The 20,798-nt window shown below is 40.5% G+C and overlaps 1 protein-coding gene across 1 annotated transcript in view; it reads right to left on the bottom strand.

Annotated features, from left to right (window-relative positions):
* Nucleotides 1–284: 284 nt before the first annotated feature.
* The window catches only part of LMO4 (LIM domain only 4), a 37,102-nt gene continuing 16,588 nt past the window's right edge, over nt 285–20,798 (bottom strand). The window contains exons 3-5 of the mRNA XM_066597320.1: nt 13,849–13,945; nt 13,479–13,634; nt 285–1,048 (exon numbers count right to left, since the gene is read on the bottom strand). Coding sequence (XP_066453417.1) covers nt 1,040–1,048; nt 13,479–13,634; nt 13,849–13,945 — 262 coding nt within the window. The 3' untranslated portion in view covers nt 285–1,039. The remainder of the gene's footprint in view (nt 1,049–13,478; nt 13,635–13,848; nt 13,946–20,798) is intronic.

The raw sequence follows: 20,798 nt of genomic DNA, 5'->3' as shown, positions 1-20,798 counted from the left end.
GGAGAGCGGGCGGGAGAGAGGGAGAGAAAGATCTCCCCTCCGTTCCTCCCCGCTCTCCCCTGCAGCTCCCCGCTCCGTGCCGGCACCTGAATCTTCAGGGACGAGCACAGCGATACTCGGATAAAGCAAATTACTCGAGCGAGTAGTGCTTTTCCGAGTACGCTCGCTCATCTCTAATCCTAACTAGTTATACCTTTTTAAAAGTATGTCTACACTGGTACTTCTTGTACAGAGAAAAGCTACAAAATGGTCAGTGTAAGTTAATTATAAAATGTAAGATTCCATTTAACTATAGCATTTTAATCTTTTATTACTTAAATACACCATACTAGAGCAAGTCTCTGAAAATATCACAAATAAAAGTTTTTTCTTCAATCAGCAAGTAGGTGAAAATTTCTACACAATAGCAGATTCTTTTCCTGCCCCTTCCCTTTTGCCGTGGGAAGCAGGAACAATAGGACAAACAAAAATTTAAAAATAAAAAAAAAATAAAATAACACATACATGCATACGTACATTGTATTTTACAGAGATACAATAAAAGTGTTTGTGATAAAGTACCACAAAAGCTACAACTCCCCTTTATCTTATGTTCACTTTGATTGGAACATTCTTCCTCACAGCACGTAAAATAGACAAAAGAGTGAGTAGAGTTGTCAAGGGAAAGGGTGCAAACTCTGGCCAGTGCCCTGCTAATCGGTAATGAGGGTAGTAAGCAGTTTCTGAATGCATCTTGTAATTGATTTCATCAGTCATTTTCACCCTCGTCAAGAAGTCCTCTGGTGAACTGCTCGTTTTAATTTTTCCAAGAGTCTACCAATTAGCCCAGGTTCATGGAATCCTTAATATGTGTCTTCAGTCATTTTCATACACCAATAAAATGTGGGAAGGGCAACCAAGAAGAGAAAAAAGGTGCAATGGCATGAAGCTGGCACTGATGCTAGCTACAAAGGTGACTTGTCTACTGGAGACATATGGGATCCATCTGCGATGAACAGAACTTGAGATGAAGGCACGCATTCTGTTTTATTCTGACCTTTTAACAAACCTAAAAAAAAGAGAAAAAAAGAACAAAAATGGGGAAACATTTTATTAGTCTAGTCTGCATACATTAACCAAAGGATACAACATGACTGACAAACTTTGCCTTTCATATGCAGTACACTAAAAGGTTGATGCCCATGGCAAACCCCAGTGCATTAACCTTGTATGGTGACACTTGAAGACCTACAGGTCCATTTGCTGAGAATATATGAATAAGACAGAATGTCTTTTTCATTAAAGGGGTTGTCAGAGTATATAAAGAAAAAATAAATAAATAAAAATTTGAATGGCCATGCATGATAGAAAATAAAAACAGTGCTTACCCCTATCCCGCTTCCCTGGGAAACAGTGGAATGGCTCCAGGGAAGACCCAGCTGTCAGCAGCGGCCAGTAGTCAGGTGACTGCTGCAGCCAATCACAGGCTTCAGCGTGACCGCCCTTCTCCTGGCATCAATGCTCACATCCTGGGCATCTCTGATTGGCGGACAGTGATTACCTGACTTCTGATCTATGCCAACAGTGGGGTCTTCACCAGAGCACTCTGCTATTTCCCAGGGAGAGAAGAGCGGTAAGGACTGCTTCTTATATTATTTTATATCATGCCCAGCCCTTTTTTCCCCCCCATTCGAAATACTTGCACTACTTCTTTAAGAAGGCTGTATGACCAAAAAAAAAAGCTTTGAATGCCTTCATATAAAAACCTTTTTTCAGCCCCGATTGAAAGTTTATGAGAAACAGAATATTAAGGTGTTCTGTACATGCCACGATGACATTTGCAAAAAATCCTCTATTGTAATTCAATTATGGCTGAACAGTGTGCATATCAGAGGCAATTATCTAATTCACAATGTGTGATAACTCAATTAGAAGATCACCATATTGGGAAAAAAAACTAATTCTGCCAAAGTTGTTTTAACTTTGATTAGGATGTTAGAAAAAAAAATTGCTGAATGAAGCAAGTTCAAATGTAACCACTTTTCCATGTCTTGTCTAGTCCTACCAACTTAAGGAAATTCTCAAGAGTAACCTATAAAAAAATGTAAGCAACACATCATATGTTTAAATTAGTTTGAAAATTATCTCCTAAACCTACAAGAGTACCAAGTTAGTAAAAACTTGAGGTCTCTGAATAAGTTCAAGATCCCCACCCCCTCCTTCAGGAGCACCATACTTTCAAGCTAATTAAAGTGGTGCGGGAGCCAATCACAGGCTTCAGCGTGACCGCCCTTCTCCTGGCATCAATGCTCACATCCTGGGCATCTCTGATTGGCGGACAGTGATTACCTGACTTCTGATCTATGCCAACAGTGGGGTCTTCACCAGAGCACTCTGCTATTTCCCAGGGAGAGAAGAGCGGTAAGGACTGCTTCTTATATTATTTTATATCATGCCCAGCCCTTTTTTCCCCCCCATTCGAAATACTTGCACTACTTCTTTAAGAAGGCTGTATGACCAAAAAAAAAAGCTTTGAATGCCTTCATATAAAAACCTTTTTTCAGCCCCGATTGAAAGTTTATGAGAAACAGAATATTAAGGTGTTCTGTACATGCCACGATGACATTTGCAAAAAATCCTCTATTGTAATTCAATTATGGCTGAACAGTGTGCATATCAGAGGCAATTATCTAATTCACAATGTGTGATAACTCAATTAGAAGATCACCATATTGGGAAAAAAAACTAATTCTGCCAAAGTTGTTTTAACTTTGATTAGGATGTTAGAAAAAAAAATTGCTGAATGAAGCAAGTTCAAATGTAACCACTTTTCCATGTCTTGTCTAGTCCTACCAACTTAAGGAAATTCTCAAGAGTAACCTATAAAAAAATGTAAGCAACACATCATATGTTTAAATTAGTTTGAAAATTATCTCCTAAACCTACAAGAGTACCAAGTTAGTAAAAACTTGAGGTCTCTGAATAAGTTCAAGATCCCCACCCCCTCCTTCAGGAGCACCATACTTTCAAGCTAATTAAAGTGGTGCGGGAGTAGAGGTTCAATTCCCAAGAGTTGAAGCTCAGTGTGAGAAAGGTAATTTGGCTGTCCAGAACAAAGAGATTAGAGAGCAGCCAGTGAGCATATTTAATAAATGAGCATCAAATGTCCTCTACTATGGACACAGACAACTCCAATTATATAACAACGAGGGAATTGTTGAGTGATATGTAAACTAGAAGATTTTTTTTAATAACCCATAAAGTGAATAGCGTAAACCTTGGTTTAAAACAACCCATAGATAACATAATACTCTATATGCTGATTGATTGTACAGGTGAGTTTGCTTGCCGTGCCATGCTCTCTCCCACCCCCTTGCCAAACACAACGTAACAAAGAACTTAATTAGCAAGTAAGTAAATACTGAGGGGCACATCTACATGCAACAGCAGATAGGCCTGTAATTACAAAGTGGAAACTAAATTAAAAACTCCAGGTCCAGTACGGAAACTTCAAACTAAACAAGGCAGATAGTGGTAGGCTTTTCATTATTATTTCTTCGAGTGTGTAGATTGGTGGCCTTAACGGCAAAAACAAATTCTGCCATTTTAATTTTCATTGATATTAAATTAGAATTTTTAATACTACTTGTACATTTTGACATTCAGCTGTATATTAATTAAAGTGTAAGCTGGTATTTGTATGACCTTTCGTATAGGTGTTTTGGTTTTCAATCCTAATTTATAGAATAGTTTGTTCTTCAGCTATAAATGTGTTGGTAATTTAACATTCATTTAAGTTTCAGAAAAACTATGAAGATGTGTTCCAAAGACTGACAATCCATGGATGTTAACATAGCCTAAGCTGCAACTTCAGTTTCAGAGGTTCCATTTAAAGCTTTCGATGCAGATCCGGCAAAAAACCCAGCATGGAATACTATAGCATACCGTGCCATTTCAGCCGGAGAAGTTTAGAGTTGCATGCCAAAAGCCAGAATGGATCTAGTTGGACCCCATTGACTATATCTGGCACTGTCCAGATCCAAATAATGGAAATTATATTGGAGCTCCACAGAAGTTATGAATGTGGCCTTCAATTGATGGTTTACTTGGTTGTTACTTAGTCCTGAAGATACAGGACTATAATTAAAGACTGAGGGAAGTCATCTGTTCCAACTGGCTACACATGGAGACAACTCTCAATGATGCCTACAGTTGGCGAGACACATTCACAGCTGGGGACATTACAGCTACTCCTCTCAAACCACCTATACAAATGCACACTCAACTAGGTTGAGCATGCATGTGTTCTCAATGGGGAGAGGGAGGGAAAAAAGCTGCTGCAACACCTCTGGCAGTCCCATGGGAGTAAAGGATTGGACATGTTAAAATCCAACATGCCAAATTAACCCCCTTACTTCCATTCATTTGCCAACGGAGGAAAGTTGGGATACACATTTGTTGATCAGCCAATATCACCAACATAAGAATTCGGCTGATGATCATCTAATGTTTATGGAGCACTTAAATGTTGAAATGACCATCAAAAGTAGATCCAGTAGTTTCTTTTGGCATCATTTTGGAGTTTGTGTGACTTTCTTGGAGAAGGCATGAACAAAAATGAGCAATTCTGGCATTGTGCATTTTGCTTTTCTGGATGACGGTCACCGTGCGGGATGAATAATGCGTTACCCTGATAGATAGGTTTTTATTTTTTCCTATATATTTTTTTTAATATTGAAAAAGGTTATTTTACTTACATTTTTTAGCTCCCATAGAAAATGAGACTTTGCAGTCGTTTGATCGCTCATACAGTATAATGTAATACCACAGTATTACGTTATACCACATTTTGACCGGCTGCCTATGAAGGCTTGCCACATGCACACCTTCATAGGCATTTATTCATAGCAGCCCTGGGAGCCTTCAAAAGGCCAACTGCCATGGATGGTAACAGAACAGCACTGGGCAAATGCATTGTAAGAGACCGTTTAGGAACCCCCCCCCCCCCCCCCGAATGATAACGGCATTTAAATGTCACTATCAGGATTGACAGTACCATTTAGAGGGTTAACAGCCACAATCAGCATTAGTGCTGATCACAGCTGTTGTGGGCAGGTGTCCGCTATCACAGACAGCCGGCACCTGCCTTGTATGGAGTAGGATCGTACTGCATATAAACCCAACACACGCATTATGTAAATGTACGCCATGTGGTGTTAAGGGATTAAAGGAATCTTTCCAATTTCATAAAGAGATGGCATCTCTCTAGGATATTCCATCACTTTATGATAAATGAAGATGCAACCACTGGGACACCCAGTTATCCAGAGAAAAATGGGTACTCAGCCACCTAGAATTTTTTCCTACATGGCAGTACTCCCGGATACTCTCCTGTGCAGGAAGTCACAACCAACCCCCTTCATTTGAATGGTGGCTGGACTGCAGGTCCTTGCATAGACAGAAGGCCTGGACCCACTATGCGGAGGAAAAATAGAATTGTGGGGTCCTAGAGGTCCACCTGCTACTAGTCACAAAGTGATAACATATGGCTAGAATATGCTATCACTTTATAAGATTGGAAAACCAATTAAACCAGGAAATTGTAATCTAATGTATTAAATATTCCCAAACATCTGTCACATAACAGACCATAAAGGGAATTATAGCTACTTCCTATTAAACTCATAAATGCAACCAAAGCATTTGTGCTGATCAGTATGTAAACGTTCTTCTTCCCAATCAAGTAATGGAGAATGTATTGGTATAAAAGCAGATTTGGGTCTTGCTAAAGACTCATCAAGTCAACATAGGTATAATTTAGATGTTAACCTGATGCATGTTTTATTGATAGTGAATCACTGAACTGCAGGAAATAATTTTTTTCCCCTAATTGAGGAAAACTGGTTTCTACCTCTTTGGGTTCTTTTTTGCCTTCCTCTGGATCAACATTAGCGGGTGGGGTGGTGGTGGGGTGTTAATAGGCTGAACTGGATGGACATATGTCTTTTTTTGGCCTTACCAGGGGCGTAACTATAGAGGATGCAGGGGATGCGGTTGCACCTGGCCCAGGAGCCTTGGGGGCCCATAAGGCCTCTCTTCTTCATATAGGGAGCCCAGTACTGTGAATAAAGTATTATAGTTGGGGGCCCCGTTCCAGGTTTTGTATTGGGGCCCAGGAGCTTCAAGTTACGCCTCTGGGCCTTACATATCATGTTACATACAGGGGAATTCAAAAAGAAGAGTGCAAAAGAAAAGCCGATTTATGAATTCACATACAACATCCAAAATGACACGAAAAGACAGAACTACTCTTCAGGTTTTAATGCAGTGTGCTATTGATAACATGGCAGATGTCGGATGTCCAGTTGTGCCTTGACACGTCTTGGCATATCCTCAGTTATTAATTCCACTTCAGCGGAAGTGTATTATTTTACGTACAGCGTCTTCAAAAAGTGCCCATATCAAACATCTGTATGGTGCAATAAAAACTTGAAGAACAACTCTCTTTTCTTTTATTGTATCTCAGTTCATCTATTCTTAAAATCAGCTTAACTTTGCACCACTCTTTTTGAATAACCCTATTGCTGAATTATAAGCATCTCATTGTCTTTTCTTGCATTTTTAAATAAAACCCCTCCAAACCACTACCGCTAATCCATAGTCCTACACCCTTCCTAGTTAACAGCAATTATCTGGATGCGTCTAGACAATAAGAATAGTCCACATATGCCTACATTACCCCCGCTACACATCTCTCATTACGTCCACTAATTTAGTGTTCCTATATGGAAAGGAAATGCCTCTCGTCTGCTTACTTATTTCCTGGCTAAATGTGCTGCACAAATAAAAGCAGTAATAAATCCATTAGTTTGTGTTTACATATAATCCTATATAGGTAATTGCTTTTGGGAAATGGTGCTAAGATATGATGTGAATAATTCTATAACTGATACATATGTATTAAAATACTGCTCCCTCTGCAGGGAACGCTTTACAAAATCCGGGGGTTATTATTTTATTCGGCTATGCAGAGCAAAAGAATAAAAGCATTTTCTTTAATTCTCAGCACATTAATGAAGTTTCTATTGCAAATCCATATAGTAGCAGCAATTGAAGTATGCATTTTTTGTTTCACTGCAATAACTCAGTGCAGCGTGATTGCCTGGGTTAATGATGAAAAAGTCAAATACGCTATCAGAGCTGATGGAAAAATCTATCACCAATTTGAAATTAAAATTCATATGTGGTCAATAAGATTTACTACCCATGCAAGTGGAGCTGTAAAGAGTAAATGAATCAATGTCATCAATACATAATCAGTATGAAATATGATGTGAATACAATTATGTGCAGGAGTCGTGCATTCCTTCTTTTCCCCTGAACCAGTGTGGAATGAACAGACTTGGTAAGAACTGACAGTAATTGGTACAAATTAGACACAGCAGTTATCAAAATGCACTCACTAGAATAGCAAGGAGACTTATTAGGAAAATGAAGCTAGATCTTAAACAGTCCCGCTCTCCGAGAGATTGTACAACTGTTGATCTGAATTGCCGTTCTCAATACACGCATTATCGAGATGCATTCCTGTCATCTATTAAGGGGAGAATGTATGCAAATGCAGAAAAACAGGATTTTTTGCCCCTTTTCTTAGTGTGTTTGTTACTGCATGTTTTTGATTTGTTTTACCGAAGCAGCGCTAATGGGAGTCGGGTCGCGAACGCACGGCAGAGCTGTGTGCATGGGGTTAGCACATACGAAAATGGAGTCGCTCTATAGAACGAAGCCTTGTTTGTTCCACCTTTTGCTCTGTATTACAGATACACCTTTCTAATATAGCATTCGACAGGACATAACACCTCTATAAAAGGGCTCTTTCACACGGCCGTATGCGTTTTTACGTTTTCTCGGCCACGCCGTAAAATCACATGAACGGACGATTTCTTGCGAACATGGCCAGTGTTTTCTCGCCCATTCACACGACCGTAAGTGATATTTTTAGCAACAACAAATACCCCCGGAAAACCCCCGCTCGACATCAACCCTTGGGATGCCTTCAAATGCCTAGATAGAGACACCTGTAAGTTTCGGACGCTGCTAAAATGCTTCCCCTCCCTTTTTTTTTTTTTTCCAACTCCCACAGTAGTCTATGGGAGCCGCTGCCATATCTCGGGCAAAAGATAGTTCCAGAACTGTATATGCGTCAGCATGTATTTACTTTGCATATGTTCTATTTTTCATGGTGCAACGTAAATATGCGCCGTATATTCGCACATGCGAAAGAATTTATTGGAAACCAATGCCTCAGATGGTTGCGTATATCAGTCGGCCGTAAAAATGCGTCGTATATGCGCATGTGTGAATGAAACCTAAAATTGTAGGCATACAAAAAAAAAATGGGTACACTAGAGGTCCTAATATTATATACAACTTAAGAGTTACTGCAGTGTGGTGTGTGTGAGCCCTTTATGACAATTTTAGATTTTGCAGCAGTTTCTGAAAGCATAAGATATTTCGATGCGTCGTAAGTCCCCAATAACGAGTTCAAGGACAAAAAAAACTGTATTCCAAGGATAAGGAAATAACAAAAAAAAGGGTTTCCAGGAATTTCAAGTTAGCATAACAGTAGGAAATGAGATTTAAAAAAAAAAGCTTTAGCTGATAAATCCCCCTCACTCCAGCAGCACCAGTCTGATGATCCCCCAGTGTTTGCCTGCTTTGCTGCAGCAATGATATTCCATACATCCATGTGACTATTGCAGCCAGTCATTGGTATTAGCAGTCGTGCCTGAATGTATGGCATTATACCGCTGAGGCCAGCTGATTGGCTGCCACATTCACATGGATGTACGTGACATCACTGCAAAAAAAGTAAAAAAGACCCATCAGGACCACCAGAGCTGCAGTGGATTTGACAGGTGTGTATTGGTTACTTTATCACACTTGCTATGCCATTTTTTTTTAAACTCCCAGAAAACCCCTTTAATATTACCTACCCATAGAAAAATAGGGCCATAAAATCCGTAAACCCATCAGTTTTCATTTCTAGTATCTGCAGATCCCTTTTGGATATGGTACTTGCCCAGGACAGGATGGGTATATTATGTGTAGCTGTTCTTTGCTTCCCCTCCAATCCCCCGCTACCGATCCAGATTTCAACCACCCAAGATGGCCAAAGCGATCTTCAGACTACCTGATCCCAGACCACTTTGTGTAATGTAAAGGTGTCTTTACAGCTAATGATGTATCATTCGAACGATGTCAGAGTTCGCTCCTTCATTCACGTAGCCCATTTATACAGGCAGATAAATAGTTGTCTCGTTCACTCGCTAAATCGTTCAGGTGTTCACATTCACCGTACCAGTGAATGAGAACACCTATATTCTGTATTTTATGTGACTGATCAGCGAACGAGCCAATTATTTCCATACTTGCATGAAATACACGATAAGCGAATGAATGATTGTTCGATCGTTGGCTGCGTTTACACTAAATGATCATTCACTTGCACTCATTTAATTGATTTTTTTGAATGATAACCAATCCATATAAAAGGGCCTTAGACTATTATACTCTACCTGCTCTGATAGACCAGAGCTGCTCATGTGATCACAACTGGCCAATCAAAAAGCAGTGCACAATGTGCATCAGGTATTAGGAAATTGTCGCTGCCATCTTGGACAGATGATGACAGGACCATAAACCAGCAAATCAGAATAACAGTAGGCAATATGCCCCTTGTCCCAGGTCAGAATTGTCACAAACTAGAGGGTCCCTTTAAATACAGATCAGAGTGGGAGGTGTATGATACACCCTCATGTGGTGGGCAGGTAGACATGTAGTCTGGGTCTATGAAGTCCTACAACTAGTAATTATGCATTTGGTCTTTTAAGTAGATTATTAATTCCTCTAATTAATATCGCCAGAAAAAAAAAGGAAGTGAAATAACAAGCTGAGGCGCTGCGATTTTGGGTTGGCCGGATCACGGCTGCAGCGCTACCGAAAATCACATGAGCGAGTGGCAGCATCTCCAGTTTATGGGCCCGTATAGATGGCCCAGGTTGGGTGAGTATACACTGCACCCGGAATACAGTTGGCGCAGGGGGAGAAAGTTTAGCTATGCTAAACTGCCTCCCCCTCTCAAGCTGTTGTCAAGGGGAGGAGATAGGGCGGGACTAGTGTGCTAATCTCCCGCCCCTTCCTCTTGCTGGCAGCCAGAATGGGGAGGAGAGGGGGAGGGAGTTTAGCAAAGCCTCTGAGAGACTCACCTCCCTTTTCAGTCAGCTCTTACAGGTTCCCATAGGAGTCTTCGGACGGAAGTTTAGTTCCAGAACTATTTTTTCCGGCTGGAGTAAAAACAGCCGACCGACATGCGTACCATTTTTTTTATGGACCAGAAAATCGGCTATCTAAACTGATGCATTGGAATCCAATGCATCAGATGGTCGTGTATATCGGCTGGCCGTGAAAATGCGGCCAATCTACGTACGTGTGAATAAACCCAAAGTCTTGTCAAAAGAGTTACTCTACTAGACTGGAAGTCTTGAAAGGACAATTACTATGCTTTGCCTAATGCCGAGAAGTGAGATCACTTCCCATCCATTTCCTATCAGGAACCATATGTAGGAAATACACATGGGCTACATATAGTAATAAGCAATGAACAGGAAGAAGCTTTTTAGTTTCCTTAAATATAGCGCTGCGCTTCCAAGTTACCACAGGGTAGCGGTTTTATGTAAGATTAACCAAGCGGATGATGGGACTGTCACCAGACAGATCTCCTTACTGCAGGGCAACTATAAGATGTAGTGGGGATGAGGGGCACGTTCAGTGGGTGCAATTACATCCAATAACATAGACCAATTAGAGCATCTTTATAGATACATTAATACACACTACATAAAGGAGCCTGTCTGGTGGCAGACCCTCTGAGGTCACAGATTATTTTTCCTGGGCTTAATTAACGGCAAACAGATATAAAAAAGCTCATTAATTATTTCAGCTGGAATTATAATTAAAAATCCCTTGTGAATAAAAGTCCTTGTGTTGTACTCTAGTGGAAATGCTTCATTTTCTATTCAGCAGTTTCTTAGTTACATCTGTTTCTAAAAAGGCTTGTTGACAAATATGACCACCATTATAACTCTAAGGGGTCATCTACCAGCTCATCTGCCTAGTTATGCAGCGATACATCATGTTCTCTGCGGGGCTTCATAACTAGACAGATCTGGAGTCCATGAGTCTGGAAGAGCTGGGTGACAAGCAGAGCTGCAAAACTGGCCATATCCCCCATCAAAGAGCTGATACAATGTAGCAAGTAAGTGCTAATCTTACTAATTCCTGGATACAGCTGCAGTCACTAGCTACAAAACATACAGATCACCTCTAGCTCATCCTACTTTAATCAAAGGCTAATTAAAACTTCTCACCTGGGGTCTACTACCTTGGAAGGGTACATTCGAATTGATTTTAATATATTAATTGCCAAGCCCATTGGTGGGGTGTGATTTCAAACTTGTAGGCTTCAACTTTGCAGACAGTACAGAATATGTAAACCCTGAAACCCCATGCTTTAGCTATGAAGAACAATTACTACATAGGATCAAAATATGAGGGCCCATCTGCCCCGAGAGGCCAGAAGAGAAAGGTCTGTTAACGTACGGTCCCATCTGAAGAGGTTGCTTTTAGTTCACACATTTGGAGTTGGCATGTGTGTTTCTTGGCGCTAGAGTGTGCTGTGACAACCTATTTGTATATCATCTACTGTAACATGCATTTGCATGTATTTATTTCACTTTGCTTGGAGCGGTTATTATAATCCCGCTTTTTCCTGCATTGTGCATGCGTAGGGAATCTTTGCTGCATTAGGTAATTTACAATAATCTAGGGCTGAAATTAATAACACCAGATGACAAGAATTCAAAGCAACTCAAGAATTACAAGCTGCATCTCCTGCTGAAATCTACAAGCAACAGGACAGTTTCCAAGGTGCTTTGATATAGAGATGGGGCTCGTTCTTCTTGAAGTGTCACTTTAAGGACTAGGTTCACCTTTGTAGAAATGCTGTGAGTTGTCTGCAGTAGAACTGGCTGTGGAAAATCCACAGCATTTTATATATTTTATATAGTGTAAGCAAGGTTGATGGGATTTTATGAAATCCCATTCAAGTGCTGCAGGGCAAAAAAGCGCAAGTTGATCTGCGCCGCAAATTGTAAAAACATAGTACGTGAATTTTTGGTGTGGATTTTTAGAACAGATTTCACCGCTTCAAATGATGTAGTTAATTCTGCACTGAATGCGCAGCAAAATCTGCACGATTTGGTGTGGATTTTACAGCTGCTGAAATCAACAGCGGATCCAACCCGTCTGAACATACCTTAAGCACTGGTGTAACTATAGAGGGTGCAGGGGATGCGGTTGCACCCGGGCCCAGGAGCCTTAGGGGCCCATAATGGCCTATCTTTTCCATATAGGGAGCCCAGTACTATGAATAAAGCATTATCGTTGGGGGCCCTGTTACAGGTTTTGCATTGGTACCCAGGAGCTTCAAGTTATGCCTCTGTGTTAAGCTGTTAGAAGAAGTTGGGGGACCCCAAGATAAACTTTTGTACCCGGGCCCATGAGCCTTTAGGCACGCCCCTGCCTTAAAGGCTCATAAAACTAAACTCTATATATGATGCATTCTAGTGTTGCGGACCATCATTTCAGGCTGATCAGATGTAGAGTATTGGGTCCCTCAATCGGATGACTGACGGGGGCATAGCTCTAGGGGTACAGAGTAGAGATGAGCGAGCGTGCTCGTTTAGAGCAATTACTCAATCCAGCATCGCTATTTTCGAGTAACTGCCTAACCGGGGAAAAGATTCGGGGGGCAGCAGCAGGGGGGAGCTCTCTCTTCCCCCGCAACTCCCTGCCACCCCCTGAATCTTTTCGCCTGATTAGGCAATAACTCGAAAATAGCGATACTGGATCGAGTAATTGTTCCAAACGAGCACGTTCGCTCATCTCTAGAACAGAGACCTCTCTGCTTCCTAAGAAGACAATATAATCATTATAATGGCTCCAGAAGGTATGCAGCACTGTTACTGATTTTACATTGGGGTCTATGTCTCAGTTACTAGATCATTTAAGCCAAACTTTAAAAAAAAAACCTGGCTAAACTTCCTTCGGTTTGATACCTATTTCATGGTAAAAAAGGATAATCTGGAATTGCACCAGATTGGGAGAATTTCTATCTTAATTTCATAACTTTTCATGCCCATCTGATATTACCCAATACTTGTAATTTTACTGTAAAGCGTGCAAAATATAAAAGATTGCAGTTTTTTCCCCCTTTTCTTAAAGGAAAAAGTTCAAGAAAACATGAAGCCAAGAGCCTGAAACAAATCAGATCTGTTCTGTATCTGATACCCAAATGCAAAAATAGAACATGGAAAAAGATAATTGTTGGCAATTATCCCCCTTGGAAAAAGCTTGTTAATAAAGAGTCAAGTATTCACCTTCTGGTCTGGCAGTAGTGGATTGCTCTGAAGTGAATTCAAATGACCATTGATAAGAGCTGTAGGTCTATCATGTTCGCAGAATAAACTGCCATTGATGTAGTGAAACCGGTCCCCCGGGACGAGGCGATTCCGACAGGTTGAGCACGTAAAACACTGCGCGGCAGAAGAAGGAAGGTAATAGAAACAAATTAATCAAAGGAAAAAAGTGGATAAAACAATACTATAGATCATAGCTTCAATCAAACACCTTAACAAGATGTAGTAGGGCTTCATATTAACCCCTTCGATGCCAGACATTATCGAATACGGCCACATAAGCAAAAAAAAATAAAATAAAGCTACCTAGATAGCAAATGCGTAGAAGTACCTTAAGATGATAGACGTTTCCTTGTGCCCTCATGACCAGTTCACTGGCTGGAATTGACTGCCCACAAGCACTGCAAGCACCGCTATTTCCGAATAACCTATAACAACAAGAGGACAAGGTAGAAAATAAGGATTGATTATTGTAATGACACATCGTACCTCCAAAATCATTAAGGATGGATCACAAGTGTTGAAGAAGAGAAGATGGGAGGGGGAAGGAAGAGGGGGGTAATATTTTTTGGGAAATCGGCAGAAAAATACAACCTTCCGATGAGTTGCAAAGAGCCATGGGATTTAATCAAAAACACTGGTTTATACCTCAAGCAAATACAAAACAATTCTGTTCTACACACATTTTTATCAGATTTTTCCAGGCTCATCATAAAAAAAATAAAATAGATATAATTCATGACTGGAGTTTAAATGCATTGTGTCCTTGAAATTATTTGAAGAACTCTCTTTTTGTGGTTTAATCATATCAAGAGATATGAGTCATCAAAGGGGTTAAGGGGATTTGATTGTATATCTAAGAAGACATCATGCTCTGTGTATTGAAACTCTAGCAAACCGCCATCAGAGCAGAGTTTCCATTAGGAAGTCACTGCTATCCAGGTTGATATATAATGTGTATGGGTTAACCTTTTCAATCATAGTGTCAACACTTTAGATTTGCCTCCGCTCATCTCTTTCATTCTAACCTTCTCTCTCTCTCTCTTGATAATGAAATGCTTGCTCCGACTTCCCTCTATCTGCTCCTGAGTCCACAATTTAGATTACTTCATCTCTGCTAGCAACAAACTGAATGAAATTTCGATTTGAGCAGAAAGTAATTTACCGGGATCTGGACCCATTTGTCATCATATCTCTCTGGGTGTTTGTTGTATCACTGCAGTTTTCCTATGCAATCAAATGAGACCACAACATCTGCCATAGGGGGGAGTGTAGAAAGGGGGAATGCGAAAAAAAAAAATTATATACATAATTTCTTAATACATTTAAGCACTCACCAAAACAGTGCACACGCTAGTTAATGAAGATTGCATTTTACCTCCGTCACGCAAGCGAAAAGTTAATTTCGTTTGACATTTTGCCTTTCAGAAGGCACTAGTGGCTGGCTCATAATATCTACAACCCAAGGATAAGTCTTTTCTAAATGGACAGATGTTAATTACTGAACGATTTTTGTAATTTAAAGGGAAAGCTTATGCGGATCCTAAATTGAATCTTAAGATTGGCTTGCCTATTATTTCGAGCGGATTAGAGCACTGGATGCTTGACAATGAAAGGACAATGGTGTTATATTCTCTTCTGTCTAATAGGATCTTATAATGGGCCTTATGCATTAAAACGGGGCAAAAAGTGGAGAAGTTGCTCATAGCAACTGGTTGTCAAATGGGAGGAGGAATTGAACATGCAGTAGATAGAAAAATATTGAAACGCTGGATTTCTATTGATTGCTAATTGCTTCCCTTTAGGTCTTCACCAGGGTTTTTAAGTCTCTTGAAAACAATCTCAAAATTGTGCCCATGGCAACAACAGCCCAACTTTCTAAACTAAATTGATTGCTATGGGAAATAAGCCAAACCGCATCACTTCGGGGAAGTAGCAATTTTCAATGGGAAAACCTCAAGTCGCATGCGGTGCAATGCTGCTACCGGCCCATTAAAAACAATCGGTGATGCTACGGCACACCCAAAGATAGGACATGTTGCGATTTGTTTCCCGCATCGCAATGCAATGGGGAAAAAAAAAAAAAAAACACACAAATCTAAGGCCTAAGGGTGTTTTTACATGGGATGACTGTTAGGCGAGTCAGCTGTTGGGCACTTCTATGCCTAAGGTTGCTTTTGTGCTTTCACACAGTATAGATAGTCATTCAGTGAATGGAAGCAGAGCAGCCAGAGCTCTGTTCCAGCCACCTGCCTCCATTCACTGCCAACAGGCAGTCATTCATAGTTGAACAACTGCCTGTTTACGAGGATTGATATTCATTTGGTTTTAAAGTGAGCTAAAAACAAAAATGACTTCAACAGGTGAGCGATTTCTCGGTGGTCGCATGTACACCAGACATCCATCAGCTTGTTATTCGCATGATAATTCCCCAGGGTATAAAAATACCCCGAGTCCCTTCCAGACACCACTGGTGGCGGTGCATCTCCAAGAAAAGCAAAAGGATCAGGCATTGAAGTTTAATGTTTCCAGTGCCTCAGTTGAGAAAGAGAATTTGTTGGGGAAAGAGTGAGGAGGCACCCCATAGACCTACTATAGTGGTCCTGACCCAAGGAAACTGGACACTTAAACAAAAACACTCACTATAATACGGTAGACTCAATCAAGACTGAAAATTCTCATTATAAGGCTACTGTCTTCTATACATTCTGAAAAAAATTGTTGCAACGCAGCAACTTTTTACATTATAGACCCCGGTCCCCTCCCAGTTTCTAGAGTGCACTATAATAGAAAATGGCTACTGGCAGTTCAAAAAAAAGCAAAAACAGAAAGGTGACCACCCAATTTTGTTAGTTCCTATCCGTCTTGTTGCCTAATTAGCATAGACTGGAGAGATTTTTAATTGTATATCTGAAGGACACCCTAAAAAAGTAATAAATTGGAAACTCCTCTTTTCTACCGGTTTCCATTAAAAAAAGACAACGCTAAAAAAGTGGGCAATGTGGAAAGTCAATGTTGTAACATGTGATTTAGATAATTACGCTTCAGCTAAACAAATGAACCCTTGCTGTGTATATATAGCTCCTAGACAACATGACATCATATACATCGGTATATAGCAACTGCTGGTTAGGTGGGGGACTAAATATAGGACTACAGGCTTCAAGTTTTGCCTCTGATCTTTGGAAGCCATACTCTTTCGAGGAGGCCACATTTTCACAAAATTTCTAACTTGGAATTTCTCTTTTAACTTTGAGATATAAAGATACAATATTAAATCTCCATCCATCAAGAAACTCTCACTGATCGCTAATGCCTGCAATCCATGGAAAGACTACAGGCTGCATTAGTGGCAGCCTGCATTCTGCTGATTTTTCTCCACTTCAAGAGGATTATAATTAAAGACGTTGTAGAAGACTTTTTCGAGAAGCAGCATTACATTTGTCCTCAGGCGGTGTCTGGTATAGCACACTAATACTTTCTAGGGTGTGCTGCAATACCAAATCCAGACAAGAGTTGCATTGTTACTGTAAATCTTGTATTCTTGCACCTGCTCGCTTCTTTACCCTAATACCCATTATCACCATTGTGAATTCCAAGTGACCCCTTGAGGAGGTGCTGGCCGAGATTGATATCTAGAATAGTTCAATTGGTGTTTAAATTTGAACAAGAGTTTCTGTCAAATATACCTCCGGGATTATATTTAGTATATGCTTAGTGGATCCAAAAAGGACGGCGGCTTTTACCCAACGATGCAGCAGTCATGGTCGTGATTTGCCCTCAACGCGATCTAAAGGTTTATTTTATAGAAAAAAAAGCCAGCTGCAAAAAAAAGTAGTTTTAGGTAAATTTACTTGGGCTAGGTGCTTAAGTAAATTTAGGCACACTTCTATTTAAAAAAAAAAAAGCCTGACATGTCTGCAATAACGTAGATTTTTTGCATATGTACGCAGCGTCATGTGACCTCTGTATTCAGTTTTCTTGTGCATTTTTCTTATCCGAAAAAAAAGGTCTTTTTTTGCATTATTAGAGAATATTTATATACGGACAGCCCGCATATGCCATCCGTTTTTCCCCTCTTCCCATTGACTTGAATGGGCAAATCTTGTCTGTAAAACGGAACAGACTAGTGCATGCGATGAGTTTTTTCATGCAGTGCCTGTCTGCGTGAAAAATTTCGGTAGTGTGTTGTTGCAACTTAGAATATGTGTCCGTATGTAGTCAGTATAAGGCACTACACACAGATGGAAAAAAAAACAAAAAAAACTGAAAACGCAAGTGTGCCAGAGGCCCTAGACGAGTGTTTTATACTCTGGTCTAAGAGCGCCCTGGAGTGAAGAACTCCATGCTTCTGAATAAACTTGGAACATGTTACCAAACTGAAACCTATGCCAACTACAAGCTGGTGAAGATTCCAGCTCTTATTTACACCAGTTTCTATGGAGCACGAAGAGCCAACAGTTGCAAATTTTGGCACAACCATGAACCAAAATCTGCGTTTATACACCAATGAAGTAGTAAAAGCACGCTTATGAATTTCCCCATTGGTGTTTGAGCAAAACAAAAAGTTCAGAGTATATTACCTATGGTCCAACAATAGCTGCACTTCACACACCACGTCTTCTGCAGGAAACCTGCAAGCTATAGGATAACATAGTAGGTCACAATGTGACTAAGGGCAACATCTGCATGGAGCAAGTGTGTTCTTCCTGGGTTTCCTCTGGGTACTGCTGCTTCCTCCCACATTCAAAGAGCATTCCAATAGGTTAAATGGCTTCCTATGAAATTGGCTTTAGCTGTGCATGTGTTCTAGATGGGGAAATTAGATTGTGGGGCCCCAATATGAATGATGCAGCATTGCAGAATATACCAGTGCTATACGCGGATGTTCACACAAAGCGGAAATTATGTGGATTTTTCATCTGGATCAGTGTGCAAAAATCCTCAGCGTATCGTAGTAGTAAAATGTTCGATATTGATGCAGCAAAATAAATAAATAATAATAAGTGTGGAAATTGACCTCCGGTGTGGATTTCAAACATGAAGTTTGCTTCCTGTGGATTTTCGCTGCGGATTTCACCCTTCACAATGCATAGGATGAAATCTGTAGCAAATCCCAACAAAATCAGCATGGAAAACACAGATTTGCAATGGATTCGCAGCATAATCCACGGCAGAGCTTTTTATGGTAAGTGTTGACCTCCCCAAAAGGCAACAGGAATAAAGCATTTAGTATAAGGCACTTGCACAACCTCAGAAATGTTAGGAGCTATAGGCCCTTATGAGGACAGGCTTCACACATATATAGCATAACATTAACTAGATGAACCCTACATGTACCAACTTGATTCTATACAAAATATATCATATGCTGTCCACATATCTCACGCTATAAATAATCATACGCACCGCTATTCAATGAATATACATGAGATTCAATCGTAAGTGGAGACCTTTTGGATGCCTGTCCAGAACCAAAATCCACTGTGCCTCACGATGATGCACCTTTTTAAGTCCAATCACATCCTCTGGTGGTCTGGTAACTTCCTCTATTGCTGTTACTAAGATAATATCTAAATAACCCCTGAAAATGCCTTAAAAGGGTTGTCAAGTTGTAAACTATTGATGCTCTATTCTGAAGATTGGTGGTAGTGTATTTTCTATTGATGGCATAATCCCCAACGAACATTCACCAGGTTGGCGTGCTTATGCACAGAACTCATTTCTGCAGGAATCAGACAGCTCTGTTACTACTGCAGTGGCCAGGCTTGGTATTGCAGGCAATGGAAAATTAACCTGCAATACCAAACCTGGCCACTGCTTTAATAAATGGAGCTGTCTGCCTCCTGAGAAGTTAGCTCAGTACACAAAATGCACCAACCTAGCAAACAGCTGATCCAATGGAGGTCCTGAGAGATGAATTCCTGCCAATTTACTACTGATGACCCATCCTGAGGATAGGCCATCAATCGTTTACTACTGGGCAACCTCTTTAATACGGCTGATGGTTGGCGAGTGCTGGAGTGGCAGCATGGAACAAGGTAAAATTTACAGGAATTTATCTTGTTCCTATAGGGTCATTCATTAACTGTGCCATTACACACATAGTATATGGCATTACATGCACACCCTGTCATTTGGAGCATTCTGGTGATAAAGGTCCTTGTGGAAACGCATCAACCTACACATTTATGTCCGCCATGCCAGCACTTGCCAACCAACAGCAGTATCAAGGTATTTTCAGGTGGCACAGCATGGCAATTTACATTCCTTCTCAGGCATAGCAGTAGAGAAAGTCGCCCGACCCACCAGAGGAGGTGACTGCAGTAGATTGATGCATCATGAAGCCCAGTGGATTTGGGTCCTTGACAGAATACATCTAAAATAACTCATTGTACAGTCAGATCTCATGTGCATTTATTGAATAACAAACAGGGCGCATAGAATTATCTATAAAAAAGTGCGAGATATGCAACAAAAGGACCTAAAAAAATCAATTCATGGTAATTATGCCATGTGTTAACAGGATGTACTTTCTGTTTTTAGTCTCAGGGGCCGCTATACAGAGGACCAAAAGAGATCAGTCAGAAGCGCGGAGGGGCGTTCTGTCTTCTTCCTGCTCCTGAATCCTTTTTGTTTTTAACAGTATGCAATAAAAGATTTATCTTTTTTAATGAAAGCCAAGTATGCCGAGATCCCCCTTTTTTATTTGCATATGTCATCTACCGATGCTGAAGCGTCAAAGCAACTTGCTACAGTTGGTGGTGTGCCGATTAAAGAAACTTCTCATTCCATTAGCAAAGAAAGTGTGGTATGCTGTATTAAAGAAGTATCCTCCCCCGGAATCTGTAGAAGATATCTCCAAAACATCCCTTTGTACAGAGCACCATATGGCGGCACAGTAGTAAGGAGCCACTGCGCCCCATACAATTTGGCTGTGCAGTGCGCACCGGGCTGTCACAATGATGAAAGACCATCCCATGAGCTTCAACAAAACTTTTAATATACCGTAAAACTACTCCTATATACTTTTTCGAACACAAGTTATCAATTGTTTAAAGCCAAGAAAAAAGAAACTAGGTTTACAGAAATACATTAAGCATAAAGCGTTGCAAAGGCTGCCCACCTACAACTTTCCAAACTAGGCCCGTCTTTCAATACAATCGCCTTGTTCAAGTACGATTACCCCAGGACATCTCAGAAATAAACGAAGGAATGCCCAGTGTGCTTTTAAAGAGCTTCTACAATTGAATTGTCCTGCAGTTGAAGAGACAGCCTTCA

The sequence above is a fragment of the Eleutherodactylus coqui genome, chromosome 3, assembly GCF_035609145.1.
Source record: "Eleutherodactylus coqui strain aEleCoq1 chromosome 3, aEleCoq1.hap1, whole genome shotgun sequence".
NCBI lineage: Eukaryota > Metazoa > Chordata > Amphibia > Anura > Eleutherodactylidae > Eleutherodactylus > Eleutherodactylus coqui.
This window is presented reverse-complemented; position numbering and strand designations above follow the sequence as displayed.